Source organism: Culex pipiens, chromosome 2 (assembly GCF_016801865.2).
Source record: "Culex pipiens pallens isolate TS chromosome 2, TS_CPP_V2, whole genome shotgun sequence".
Lineage (NCBI taxonomy): Eukaryota > Metazoa > Arthropoda > Insecta > Diptera > Culicidae > Culex > Culex pipiens.
Genome location: NC_068938.1, coordinates 130,069,615 through 130,082,535, shown reverse-complemented (window position 1 = coordinate 130,082,535; position 12,921 = coordinate 130,069,615). Strand labels below are relative to the sequence as shown.

The window sequence follows — 12,921 nt, the reverse complement described above, 5'->3', positions numbered from 1 at the left end:
ACATTTTGACATTTTGACATTTTGACATTTTGACATTTTGACATTTTGACATTTTGACATTTTGACATTTTGACATTTTGACATTTTGACATTTTTACATTTTGACATTTTGACATTTTGACATTTTGACATTTTGACATTTTGACATTTTGACATTTTGACATTTTGACATTTTGACATTTTGACATTTTGACATTTTGACATTTTGACATTTTGACATTTTGACATTTTGACATTTTGACATTTTGACATTTTGACATTTTGACATTTTGACATTTTGACATTTTGACATTTTGACATTTTGACATTTTGACATTTTGACATTTTGACATTTTGACATTTTGACATTTTGACATTTTGACATTTTGACATTTTGACATTTTGACATTTTGACATTTTGACATTTTGACATTTTGACATTTTGACATTTTGACATTTTGACATTTTGACATTTTGACATTTTGACATTTTGACATTTTGACATTTTGACATTTTTAACATTTTGGCATTTGTACATTTTGACATTTTGGCATTTGTACATTTTGACATTTTGACAAAACAATTGGGTACTAAATCCCTATGTTAATTTTTATGTACAACGGTAAAAAACACGATTAAAAACAATTTCTGATCACTTTTTTTCATTTTAATGCAAAAAAAAAATACATTACAACATTTTTCCTCTAATATGATGTAATTTTACCTCAATTTAGACTGAAAATGCGACATTACACTAGGATAGTGGTAAAATTACACATTTTCAGAGGTAAAATTAAACATTTTTTCTGACATAAGAGGTGGATGGCGTGAAATTCGTGAAACTTATCAATTAATTTTCTCAAAATCATTTGTTTACGTAAATTTAATTAGTTTTTAATTGAACATTTGAAGAATTGTTCAGATTTTTAAGTTTTTTATTAGCTAACCAAATTTAGTAACATTTTCATTCGCTGCAATAAAAATTTTATGTCTATTTTTTTTATTTTTCAAAAGAAATTAAAAGAATCATGCTTTTGATCATGCTTTGTTTTATTCAAAAAGAAATGACCCCATCATCTACGTTATGTAACGCTCTCTAAAATTCACGTGAATGTTAAAAAGTACTACTTTTTTCTTTTTGAATACTAATTTCGATTTCGTTACAAATTATAGTTATAGTTTTTGAAAAGCGAGATGAAACCCTTAAAAATAATTTCTAGTGGGCTCAATGTCGCAAAAAATTTAAATTATTTTACTCATTTTGGCTGAACAAGATTGTTCCCGTTTTCGTAATTTTCCCATTTTTGCGCGTGGCGCGTCGGAAAACTCAGTTTTTATTTTCAAAAGATCGTATCTCAGAGTATCGAACACATAACTTCACCATTTTTTGATATGTTATGTGAAATTTTCCGAGGAATCCGAAAAAAATATTTTCAGACATAGGTCTTTGGTCCCGAGACCTTCAAAACAGCATATTAAGTTTTCATACGATCTTTTCAAATGTTGAGCTAGATTTTTGAAACTTTTTACTATTTTTCCTATATAGTCAAACTAATCACCTTTCTTTTGCATCTAAAACAGCTAAAATCGGATGAAATGGCGCGGAGATATGATTTTTTGAAAAAAAGTGGTTTTTGCGAAAATCGAAGAAAATTGCCATTTTTCGAACCACCCTACCACGGCGTAGGTCACACTAATGGCCAAACAAAAAAATACGGGTCCAATTATATCAGCCAAGGAACCCCCAGAAAAATGTTGAGCCCGATCGGAGAACTTTTTTCGAATCATGCTGTTTTCGTGGGGAATTGCTGCATAAAAGTATTACCCGAATACAAATTTGAGCATTTCAAAATGCTTAACTTGTAAATTATTACGATACTTAGAGATTTTGCCTCTTGCCCGAATAAACTTCTGCGTTATAGACTTTATCGATCAAATCAGAATGTAGAAATGAGTTAAAAGAATATTTTTAGCATTAGTCCAATTTCGGCAGAAATAGACGCAATTTTAAAATTAATAGCAATTAGGTTCTCCAAAATCCTAGATTTTAGTTTGGATGCCATTCAATTATTCGAGTAGAAATGTTGACATAGAGACCTCCAAGGACTACGGTTTTCAAGGACATCTAGTCGTTTTGAGTTAATTTGTTTCATAAAATTTATATATTTCCAATGTGAAATAGGTTTAAAAATCACAACATTCTTTAAAAATATCCTTTTCACCCATATTCTGAAAAAGAGCGAAAGTGCCGTTCAAATGAGCGGACGAAAATGAGCGGCTCCTAAAAAGAGCGGTTTTGCCCACCTCTAGTTGGCACAATTATTGATTTTTAACTTCATTTAACCAAAGATATAAAGCTATTTGGTATAAATATACAAAAAAAACTGATGAAAAATGTTAAAGCCTCTTGTCTTCAGTTAGTATGTTGGCTTTTTCTGCTAGATTTTATGCTATTCTTGCAAGTTTGGTTAGTCCAGCTATTTTTTTAGTTTGCAAAGATACCTTATTTTTAGGATGTTTTCCCACAAAAAGTAACGCACAAAATAACATTTACAAAACATTTGTTCCTACAAATGACTCGTGACGGTTTGAGTTTCCGAGTTCAGCGACCCAATATTACTCAAATTTGAGTATTTGTTTGGGGTCCCCAGAAACACGTGCACTTTGAATTTTTCAAAAATGTTTAGACAGGGCCGAATGGTTTTTCTCCAAAGTTTATATGGAGAATAAGTGCTGTTCGATACTCCCACATATTGCATGCAATTTTCGGATTGTATGCAACAGCGACGAACCGCCATAATATATTGTAGACAAATCCAGTGAAAACTCAACGCTGCTTTTTGATAGTGAGAGATTTGACAGCTCCCATACTAAATGTCTCGATTTTCATACTTTTTGTGAATTTTCTTTTAAAATAAAATACTTAACATATGAAAACTATATATTTTTGGCGCCCAAAATTCCTGCTGAATCGAATGGTGTACTTATGTCGATTGCAAATTTTTCGAGCAGTTTTTATTTTAATAATATTCTAGACACATTTTGTGCACCTAATCAATCAATACTTTTATCATAAATAATCATTTAATTGCTTAAAAATTGAGTTTTCCTGAGCTCCCATCCGGAGTTTTTTTTTTAAAGGACCAATAAACCAATTTTTTGGTTTTTGCTTTTTGAGTGTTTTTTAATACCCCTGACTCAAAAACAAAACTAAAAACACCCAAAAAGCAAAAACTGGAAATTTGGTTTATTGGATCTTTTCAAAAAAAAACTCCAGATTTGCAGTCCGCTCTGAATGGTATTCTCAACCATTTGGCAATAAAACACATTTTTTTACTTTTATCATTTATTCTAGGGTAAAATAATTTTTTGGACACTTATTTGAATCTAGTCTAAACCAAAAGGTCTTTTCACTTTTTTTGTTTTTACCATTATTACTTAGTGATCCCGAGATTGATTTCGAAAGCACACGTTTAAAAAAATATTGATCAAAAAAATATTTTCCAGTGAAAGTTAAAAAAGCGCAAATGTTGTCACGACATGAATTTACTACAACTTTTCAGTTAGTCGTGTTTTTTTTCTAATCATTTAAAATTAATCTGAAACACAATTTTAATTCCTTCTTAGCTGCCTCATCTGAGCTTCCTCCTTCTTAATCCCTCACAACAGCATCTTCTTCAAGTTCTCCGGCGTAACCTGCATCGTCTCATGCCACGAAACCGCCACACCGGAGAACATTTCCCTCAACTTCCGTTCACAAGCCCCATCCACGACGGCATCGGCACTGCTCGTATCGTCCAGCACGCAACACTTGGTCACGTGGAGCCGCCGAAGGGCGGGAAAAACCCTCCCGAGCTCGGGAAAGATGGAAAACGGCATCATGAAGCAACCCTCGAAGGTGAGTTGCTGGACCGACGGCACCGGTTGAATCCGGTTCCAGTGTTCGGCGGTGGTGTCCGTCCGGCAGAGGGTTAGGGCGGTTAGGTTTTTCAGCTGGTGAAGCCGTGCGAAGGCGTCCTCGTCGAGCTTGGCGCGGAACGTGATTTGCAGCTGCTCGATGCTGGCAAAGTTTTGGAACACTTTTTGGAGGGATTCGTTGCCGAAGCGGTTGTGCAGCAGCTGGAGTGATTTGAGGCCGCTGAAGTTGTGGTTCAGCAGCACGTTGTTGACCACGTTGGTCAGGTTTAAATGCAGCAAGTTTACCAGGCGGATGTGAAGTCCTGGGATTTCGTTGACGATTTCGCAGTGTTGGACGGATAGACCCTGTGAAAAAGAAATAATTTTCAATATGTTTTTAATTGGCTTAAAAATGGTAAAAAAAAACTTACCTTGATATTTTGTATTAGCAAAATATTAACAAGAATATTTGCATCAACATTTAAATTGTGCAGCTCCAGTTGCCGCAGATTCGTTTGCATCGAGCACAACGCAGGGCACAGTCTGTAAAACACTTCATCACTTCTGACTGAAAGCTCTTCCAGGGCGGACATTTCCTGAACAAACTGCTTGACTAGTTCATCGTCCTCTTCCCGCACTGTAACATGCGAAAATTCCCAACTATCCTTATGGTCAAATATTGCCAGCTCTAGCTGATTTAACTTTGAAAATTTCATTTTCAAAATTTCATCCAAAGTTTTGCTGTCGATCAGCTTCAGTCTTAGCTTCCTCAATTGGCCTGAGAATTTGTCTACGAGATCCAGCAAAGTTTTACTGTTTACAGTCAAATGCATCTCTTTTAAGTTGGGTGCTTCTAATCCGAATGGTCCTATAGAATTGGTCAACCCAATTTTAAGCGACTGTAGGCTGCTACTTCTCATCAGCCAGAGTTCTCCCTGAGAATCGTCACATTTCTCCTCGCCCTGATAGGCAAACGAAAGCGAAAGTTCTCTCACATTGCTCAACTCGTCCAGTCTATCGCCGATAACGGACTTAACGCATTGAAAGCGACCTATCAACTGAAGGCACTCCAGCTCATTGCAAGCGCCAAATAGAATCCCAGAAATATTCTCCTCCGCCTCAGTCGGACCAGCTTGTCCGTTTTCACCTTCTGTTGCATCTTCATCGAACTTTTGAACAATCGACAAATTCTTGGCTCTACTCAAAAACGCTTCATCGGCTTTCGAAGGTGGTTCCCTAAAGTCGCTGTGCAACTTAACCTGGAGCTGACGCTGAAACAGCGGGCTTTGCAGGACCTTATTCCACCGGTGGCACACCTGGGACGCCTTTAACAGATCCTTCAAGGGCAGGTAGGCGAAAATCGCTTCCAAAATCTAGAATAAAGTAATATTCAAAAATCTAACTTTCTAGACATGAAATAATCACTCTAAATACTTACTTCGGCGGGAAAAGAGAGAACAATTGACGACATTGTGTATCAAATGCTAATCAGTTTGAAATTTCACTACAAAAAGTTAATTCTAAAACACCCACGCACACTCGCTTTGGCCGCAGAACAGAACTGTTTACCCAGAAATCAGCTGTTCTGAATTCAAAATAATCATCATGATTCTCTCTCGCGGGAGAGTTCTCTCTGTCGCGATGATTTTGATGATTGTTGTTTACTGCCTGCACGTTGAGGCGGAAACGGGCAAAACATGTAGAATTTGAAATCGACAGCAACATTTCAAAAGGCATCATATACATTTTGACACTTTCTGGGTTATAAAGCTCTATGACGTTTCGCGCACGCACACTAGCGCACCATTTGATTTTGCTGGCCGGACAAAATTTGACCTCACTTTCTTTTCGTGTACGTACACGCAATACATGCGCACGTAGATTAGTCTATTGAAAATTCTAAAAGTTTTCCCTAGGGGCAGACAAAGTCGTCATTACACTATCGGTACATTAACATAAACGGTTAACGTATTATTGCGGATTTCAGAAATTTTTAGACAATCGTGCAATTTGTGGAAAGCTCTCCAACAAAGTGCACACCTCAAACTACAGCATAAAAAAACTATTCAAGACACACACAATAGTTTGAAACTGTTCTAAAGTGGTCGAAAGCAACAAAGCTCGGTCGAGACACGCACCACTCTACACTGAAAAAACGCCACATTTTATATTCAAGTGCCCAAACACATAAATGATTGAATAAAGCCACATCATAGATCTAATTGGTTTGTGTGTCAACATTAATCCAAATCACAATCAAACACACAAAGAAAAAATACTCTAAATTTAAAAAGATCGTTCGTTGGATTAAAATTTTGCGTTGGTGAATATTCGTAGAAAGTTCAAACTTTTCAATTTAAAAGTTGGAAAGTTTTTGATACTACCATGCATTTATGGAACAAAATCGTTGTATCGGTTAAAGTGTTTTACTTTTAATTGGAAAAGAAACCTTTTATAGCAAGAATGAACAACATTTAATACTACAGTGATAATTTCAGAAAAATGAGCTTGATTCTAGGCTTAATTTTATATTTATTTTTAAAAGTTTCAAACAGTATGTTAAAAAAAGACATTTTGTTATTGTATTTAACGCTTCTGGCCAAAATCTTAGTTCAAGCTGTACCGATTCTTAGGGAACGCTGCCGGTCACTTCCGAAGACCCCAAGCTGGACGGTTCCGGATGGACGTTTCGTCGCGCGACTGCAAAGTAGAGAACAGGATGGTCACGTTGCCGGTCTTCATCAGGACAGGTTTGGAGAAGTTTACTGTAGATTCGGCAAGGGTGATCGACGTTTCCCGGCTGGAAAGTGAAGTGCCTGAACGGGGAGTTCCCGATTCTGGAAGCGCATCCGGAACATTGGGTTGATGAGGCCCTCTTAACGGAATTTGATTTCGAGCACTACATCCTCCTTTGAGAATGACACAGATTTTTTCGGCACGCTGTACAGGTTCATTCGGCTGGAGCTGGCCGTCGCAAGATGAGCATTTGTGAGCGGTTAGTTGCTAAAAGAGATGGAAGTAAGTAAAGTTGGCAAGCCACTGCACACATTCTCATTACCAGTGTTGTAAACCGCCGGCACCGAGTGCAACAGCCGCTCTGGCCGCCTCCTATTATCCCGCTTTTCGTCGTCCTCCTCTTCGTCGGCTCCTTCTCCTCACCGTGAATATCACCTGTGTCGTACTTGGCAAAAAACCGGATGTTTATCTTCTTCAACGCAATCATGCAACGCTTCGGCAGCGTCGTCTCCTCGATGATCTCGTTCCAGTCCTCGCGGGAATTGACGTTCCGCTGCAGCTGTTTGGCTTACGAAGGTTTCCGCGGCCGATTCCTGGCTGCTGCCACGGTCGGCTTTGCTTTGCGTCCTAGAATCACCAGCACCACCAGACCCACCAAAGTGTTTGTTTACATTTGGAACTTAGTCGTACACGGACAGACAACGGCTGTACCATAGACTAATAAAAGACTACACAGTAGGCTCTGAACCATGACTCAACCTTTTTATGACCCCTCGGCACGGCCGGTTCACTGTCAAAAATGACAGATCGAAATGTCATCAACTGGCAGCTCTGACGTTGACATGACATTTCACGCAATGTTATTGTTTATGTTTTGTTTTGAATTAAACAGAAAATGTTCCAGATGCGGACGGTAATTACTAGAGTGAACCATCGTTCGGGGGGATCCTGAGGGTGGTCGAATTTCTAGCGATTCCGTGTGTCTGCTGAAAGATAGACACGCCTACGCCTGAAGGTCATTCCGGGATTCGAACGGCAACATGGGCCTCACCATCGAGGGCAAGAAGTGGCTCCCGATCGAGATCATTTCGGGCTGTCAATCGTCATCCTCCCAGAAAACGACCACGTGAACACCGTCGGGTTTACCAAGCAAAGCGGCGTATCTAGTCGTGGCCCGCCTCCGGTTGATACTGCCGGGGCAAGACTGACCTTCTTCAAGCCGGGATCTTCATCCAGAAAGGCAAGAAAGTCCTTGCAGACGCCATCTGGGCCTCGACGTACTGAATCTACTTCAAAAACCGAGGAAGACGAACAACGCAGCTTGTCAGCAAGCAGGTGCAGGGCATGCGCATCCTTAAAGTTACTAGCGGAGGTCAGCACAGTTTGTCCCATGTAGAGGGAGACTTAGAGGAAGCCACCCCGTCACGGAACCGAAACCCGCCGCCACCGCTAAGTCCAAGAATGTAGAATGAGAATAAATTTTACTACAAAGAAAACAAATACGCGGATACTTTTTATCATGTACTTCAAATTTTATTTTCAATTGTTGGTTACAAATATTTTCAACTTGATCTAAAAATTCACTTCTTCTTGACCAACTCCTCGCCCTTCTGGATGTTTTTCTTCAGCTCCTGAATGGCCTTCTTGAGCAGCTCCTTCTCGTTGGCGTTCACCTTGGGCAGACCAAGGTTCTTCTCGAGACCGTTCTTGCCCAGCAGCAGCGGCGTGGAGAAGTAAGTGGCCTTGGTAATATCCGAGCGGAAAAGACCGGAATGTTGACCTCTTGTGGGTCGACTCCGGCACGGTCAATGTCCAGCATGGAAATGGCCAACACGCGCTTTGGGTCCAAAACTGCAGCCTTGGGCAGAGTGTCGCAGGCAATCGGGACCGTTGAGTTAACCGGATTCGAGATGGGGGCACGCATTGGCACATCCGGCGGCGAGGCCGCGGGCGATCAAGGTGTTCGTGTTGAACAGATTTGGCTCGCTAAACAATAATCCCTGCACTGCTGATTAACTTATTGCAAAGCAAAACAACACAAACAAGATGCGCGCGTAAATCAGCACAAAACGAAATCGAAAAAGCCAGCGCTGCCAGGTCGATCTGTCATACGAGGGGTGAGCCGATATGGGGTTCAACGTTGTACCCGCGGTTCACAGCTTATGAGTCATACTTTTTGGAAAATTTTGTTCGGAGTGAGTAGTCTTTAATTAGTCTATGGCTGTACACTACAGATTGTCAAGTCAACTTGACTTGACAATCTGTACTGTACACAGATCTGTGTACAAGGCTTTTACACAGATTCTGTGTAATACCGGTTTTGGACAATTTGTGTCAAATTTTACACAAATCTGTGTTACGTGGATTTTGCGTGCACACTTTGTGTAAAAGCCAAAATTTAACTTTTTGTCACCTCTTCAGTTACAGTGCAACTTAACAAATTTACGTTTTAAAATCAAAACAAAACTTTGAAGATCGCCGGCTTTTTTTGGTAATTTGTAATTTTATTTGTCCTTAAACCGAGATTTGAAATGTCCACGACGGCACCCACTCGCCCTCTGGCATCTTTTTGCCGGCTTTGTTTAACCAAAACCTCCAACAAGGTGCCCATCTTTGGCCAGGACGAAGCCAACGTAATCAACCTGCTGCTGCTGATTGAGCTGGATGTGAGTACCTAACTCGTCTGTTTCTGGTTGACCGGAACTTGAACGCGTTTCGTTTTCTTCTTGTAGATCGATGCGGACAACGAACCGGATGCTGGCGTGTGCTTCGACTGCATCGTAACGCTGGAGGGATTCTACCAGTTCAAGGAGCAGTGCCACACGAACGACGAATTTCTTAAGGGACTTCCGCCCAAGGACAGTGCCGATGGGAGCGAGGATGAAGCAACGCACTACGAATGCCTGGAGAATGAGCCTGTGGTCACGACGTACGAGAGCAGCGACGAGGAAGGACTGGTGAAGGATTACGATTTGATTGAAGCGCTTTCGCCGGTGAAAAGGAAAGATTCTCTTGACGAGGGTAAGCCGGATGTGAAGCGAATCAAGGTTGAACCCGCGAAACCCGAACGGCCCCGGAGACCGCCCGTAGCTCGCGATTTCGAACAGGACGAGCTGGAAAAGATCGGCCAGCAGCTCAACATTTCCGCCCTGGACAAGCTGCAGGTCCTGCGCGATTCCTACCCGGATTTCTTCCACTTTGAGCGGGGAAAGCGGTCCGTCTACTTTACGCTGGTGTTCTACGGCGAACGGTACAACTCGGCCATCTACTGCGACGCGTACACCGTGTGGCAGTGCGCCAACCGGCGTCGGTTCCAGTGTCCGGCCCAGGTTAGCGCGACGAACGACTACACCGAATTTGAGCGCCGGTTCGAGCACACCCACGGCGAAGTGATCGAGAAGGAGCCGAGTGACCGGTTCACGCCGAAGCAGGCCCTGCCGGAGGTGTTTAAGCTGTGCCGGCAGAACGTGATGAAGGTTGGTTGAGTTGTGATTTCTTTTGATTTTTGCAACTTGAATGACTAAATTTCAGAGAAAAGCCAAAGGACGGCTAGCGCAGATGGAAAGGAAAATGAAGCACGAGGAGGAAGCGACCAACCTGCGGCGGAACGTGGTCGTAGAAGCAGTTGCAGAGCAAGAGCAAGTGACCCAGGTGTACGACAACAATTCGTTGCTTCGGGTGCTGCGCGATGGAGACAGCGACGGACAAGAGGATGAATTTGTAGAGTACGATAGTTCGGATAGCGCGTAGATTGATGAGTACGCTAATCAGTATTTTTTTTATTCTTACATTCAACGTAGAAACAACTTTTTATTTAATTACCAGACTAATAGAAACATGGCAAATTCAGAATACAGTCAGAGATTAATGCTACGAAACATATATATTTTAAAGATGACAAACATTTAAACAGGTACTCAATCCTCGTCCTCACCATCATCGTCTTCACCCTCCAAGATTCCACTCTTGTGCAGCACCTTGCTCAACACATCCCCGCTACCCTCATTCCTCAACCCGTCCTCCTCCTCGCCAAGCTCCCCACTTTCTTCACCCCGGCTTAGTTCCAGCTTCATCTTCTTCCGCTCCACACTGGCGTTCCGCCGCTGGGCAGTTTTCTGAGCCAAAATCTGCCTACAGATCCGGAAAACCTCCGGCAGCGCTTGCCGCGGTGAGTATTCCTCCAGGCCCTTTCGTTCCTCCAGTTCGCCGTGCGAATGCTCGTAACGCCGCTCAAACTGGCTGTAATCGTTCCTGGCCACGACCAGCGCCTTGCAGTTGTGCTTCCGGCGGTAAATACACTTGTAGTACGTGTACCGTTCGGAGTAGGTCGCCGAATTGAACCGTTCACCGTAGTAGACCAGCGTAAAGTACAGCGAACGGGATCCTTTTTCAAAGTAGAAGTAATCCGGGTAGGAATCGCGCAGAACCTGCAAATCGGCGAGGGTTGGTCCATCGGAGGGACACTTCCGAATCTTGAATTTAACGCAATCGCGTTCGACTTCGTTCGGATCGAGCACCGCTGACCTCAACCGTTTCGCACCTTTTTTCTTGGATCTTCCACCTGGAGCCTTCCTCTTCAACGTGGACTCCTCAAGCCCGTAGTAATCCTCCACTAGCCCTTCCTCTTCGCTGTCCAGAAAGTCACACTGCATTCGCGGTTCGTCGATCGCCGTGGAATCGACGCTGGCCTTCGACGGAAGTGTCTTGAGATATTCGTCGTTCTCGTGGCATTGCTCCTTAAACTGAAAAAATCCCTCCAGCGTGACGATGCAGTCGAAGCACACGATCGCGTCACGTTCCTGGTCCGGGTCAATCTGGTAGTCGAGAAATAAATTAAACCAAAACCTTTTTTCAAAAAATAATACAGAAAAACTTACATCCAGTTCGATCAGCATCAGCAGATTGATCACGTTGGCTTCCTCTTTGCCGAAGATCGGAACTTTGTCCTTCGTTTTTGTTAAACAAAGTCGACAAAGCGATTCTGCATGTCTTTCTTGAGACATTTTGCAGTTAAATAAGTAAAAAACGCCAAAATCGAAATTGTTAGAAAATTCGCAGTTTTCTAATCGACGCGCACAAAACCGACCTGTTTGTTTTGGTTTGTTTGAGCCAAAAAAATACCAAAAATAGATTGCACGTTGAGTGGAAACTAATCATTTTTAAATAAATTCTCTTTCGCCATGCATCGCTCAGAAAAAATATACACTCAAACCCCGATGGTTTGACACCAACTGTTGTCAAACGAATGGGGTCACTTTTTAGTTTGACGCCCCTTTTACACGGAGTTCACATACACTACCAAACGTTTGTTTTGATAGTGTGAGTGAGCGCCGTGTAAAAAGTGACAGACAAATTCGGTTTCAAACGCAACAACCGGTTCCGTGTTCGAACCGGTTGTTGCGTTTTAAACGGAATTTGTATACGATTCTAATTAGATTCCGTTTCAGAATTCGGATTGATTTGACTGGGAATCACCTTGTGTTCTTTTGAGCTTCTCCTCATAAACGTGTAGCTGTCAAACAAAATCTACCATTTCTTTCAACCAGCCAGCGAGTGTAAAAAGTTTTTCGAGCTGAATGGTCGATATGGAATCGACGGGGAGAAGGATTGGAATATCACAGGAGTCCGTAAGGCTTCAAGTGAATAATAAACGACGTCAATGAATCGGTATGTTAGGAATAAAAACGAAACAACTAAGAACGAATCTTTTTTTACGTTTATCGTAGAAACCCCGCCAAGAGTATTTTTGGAACCAAATCGTCCATGATGTGCAACAGCACCTGAAAAACCATTTGAATCACCAGAAATTCGCTGCAAGTTTTTTGATAACAAAACTCGAAGATGCAACTGTAATTGAGTCCCTTGAAGACATCATTCAACGCCAGCGGAATTAGATATGCCAGCGTGCTGAAGAAGCTTTCTCGGCACTCTCCCGTCACGAAATATTTGCCAAGGCAGGGCACTCGCACCAGGTAACCTGCTGCATACGAATATCGAATGGAAACGCAAGATTTGAGAACACGGCTGCAAGGTCGATAGGAAACGCGGTAGGTTTTATAGTTTTCAATAATAAATTTTGTTATCATGATTTCCTCCTTCACAGTGCTGCGGACAAAGTCAGGTCGGCAGTCGGTGCGATGATTCACAGGTATGGGCTGCATCTGAAGCAGCGATTTTGGCGAAGTGGAAATAACGCTGAAGCCCGACACGGTGCCGACAATGTCGCCATCTCCTCAAAGCGAGATTCAGTCACCAATTTTAAGCACTCGAAATGAACTGGAGCCAATGAGAGAGCATGGTTTCCATGAG

General features: G+C 41.8%; 3 protein-coding genes and 1 pseudogene across 3 annotated transcripts; 1 reads left to right on the top strand and 3 right to left on the bottom strand.

Annotated features, from left to right (window-relative positions):
• Window positions 1-3,307: 3,307 nt before the first annotated feature.
• LOC120430725 (uncharacterized) lies at window positions 3,308-5,541 on the bottom strand. The gene is made up of 3 exons (XM_039595837.2): window positions 5,315-5,541; window positions 4,308-5,249; window positions 3,308-4,242 (listed from the first exon to the last, which is right to left on the bottom strand). The coding sequence occupies exons 1-3, from the start codon at window positions 5,345-5,347 to the stop codon at window positions 3,640-3,642; spliced, it is 1,578 nt and encodes a 525-aa protein (XP_039451771.1). The 5' UTR covers window positions 5,348-5,541; the 3' UTR covers window positions 3,308-3,639.
• Window positions 5,542-8,064: 2,523 nt separating this feature from the next.
• Window positions 8,065-8,792, bottom strand: LOC120430721 (malate dehydrogenase, mitochondrial-like; annotated as a pseudogene).
• Window positions 8,793-9,054: 262 nt separating this feature from the next.
• On the top strand, window positions 9,055-10,381 carry LOC120430723 (uncharacterized). The gene is made up of 3 exons (XM_039595835.2): window positions 9,055-9,278; window positions 9,345-10,088; window positions 10,144-10,381. The coding sequence occupies exons 1-3, from the start codon at window positions 9,144-9,146 to the stop codon at window positions 10,360-10,362; spliced, it is 1,098 nt and encodes a 365-aa protein (XP_039451769.1). The 5' UTR covers window positions 9,055-9,143; the 3' UTR covers window positions 10,363-10,381.
• A 108-nt stretch (window positions 10,382-10,489) lies between these two features.
• Window positions 10,490-11,729, bottom strand: LOC120430724 (uncharacterized). The gene is made up of 2 exons (XM_039595836.2): window positions 11,490-11,729; window positions 10,490-11,426 (listed from the first exon to the last, which is right to left on the bottom strand). The coding sequence occupies exons 1-2, from the start codon at window positions 11,613-11,615 to the stop codon at window positions 10,530-10,532; spliced, it is 1,023 nt and encodes a 340-aa protein (XP_039451770.1). The 5' UTR covers window positions 11,616-11,729; the 3' UTR covers window positions 10,490-10,529.
• Between the last annotated feature and the right edge of the window lie 1,192 nt (window positions 11,730-12,921).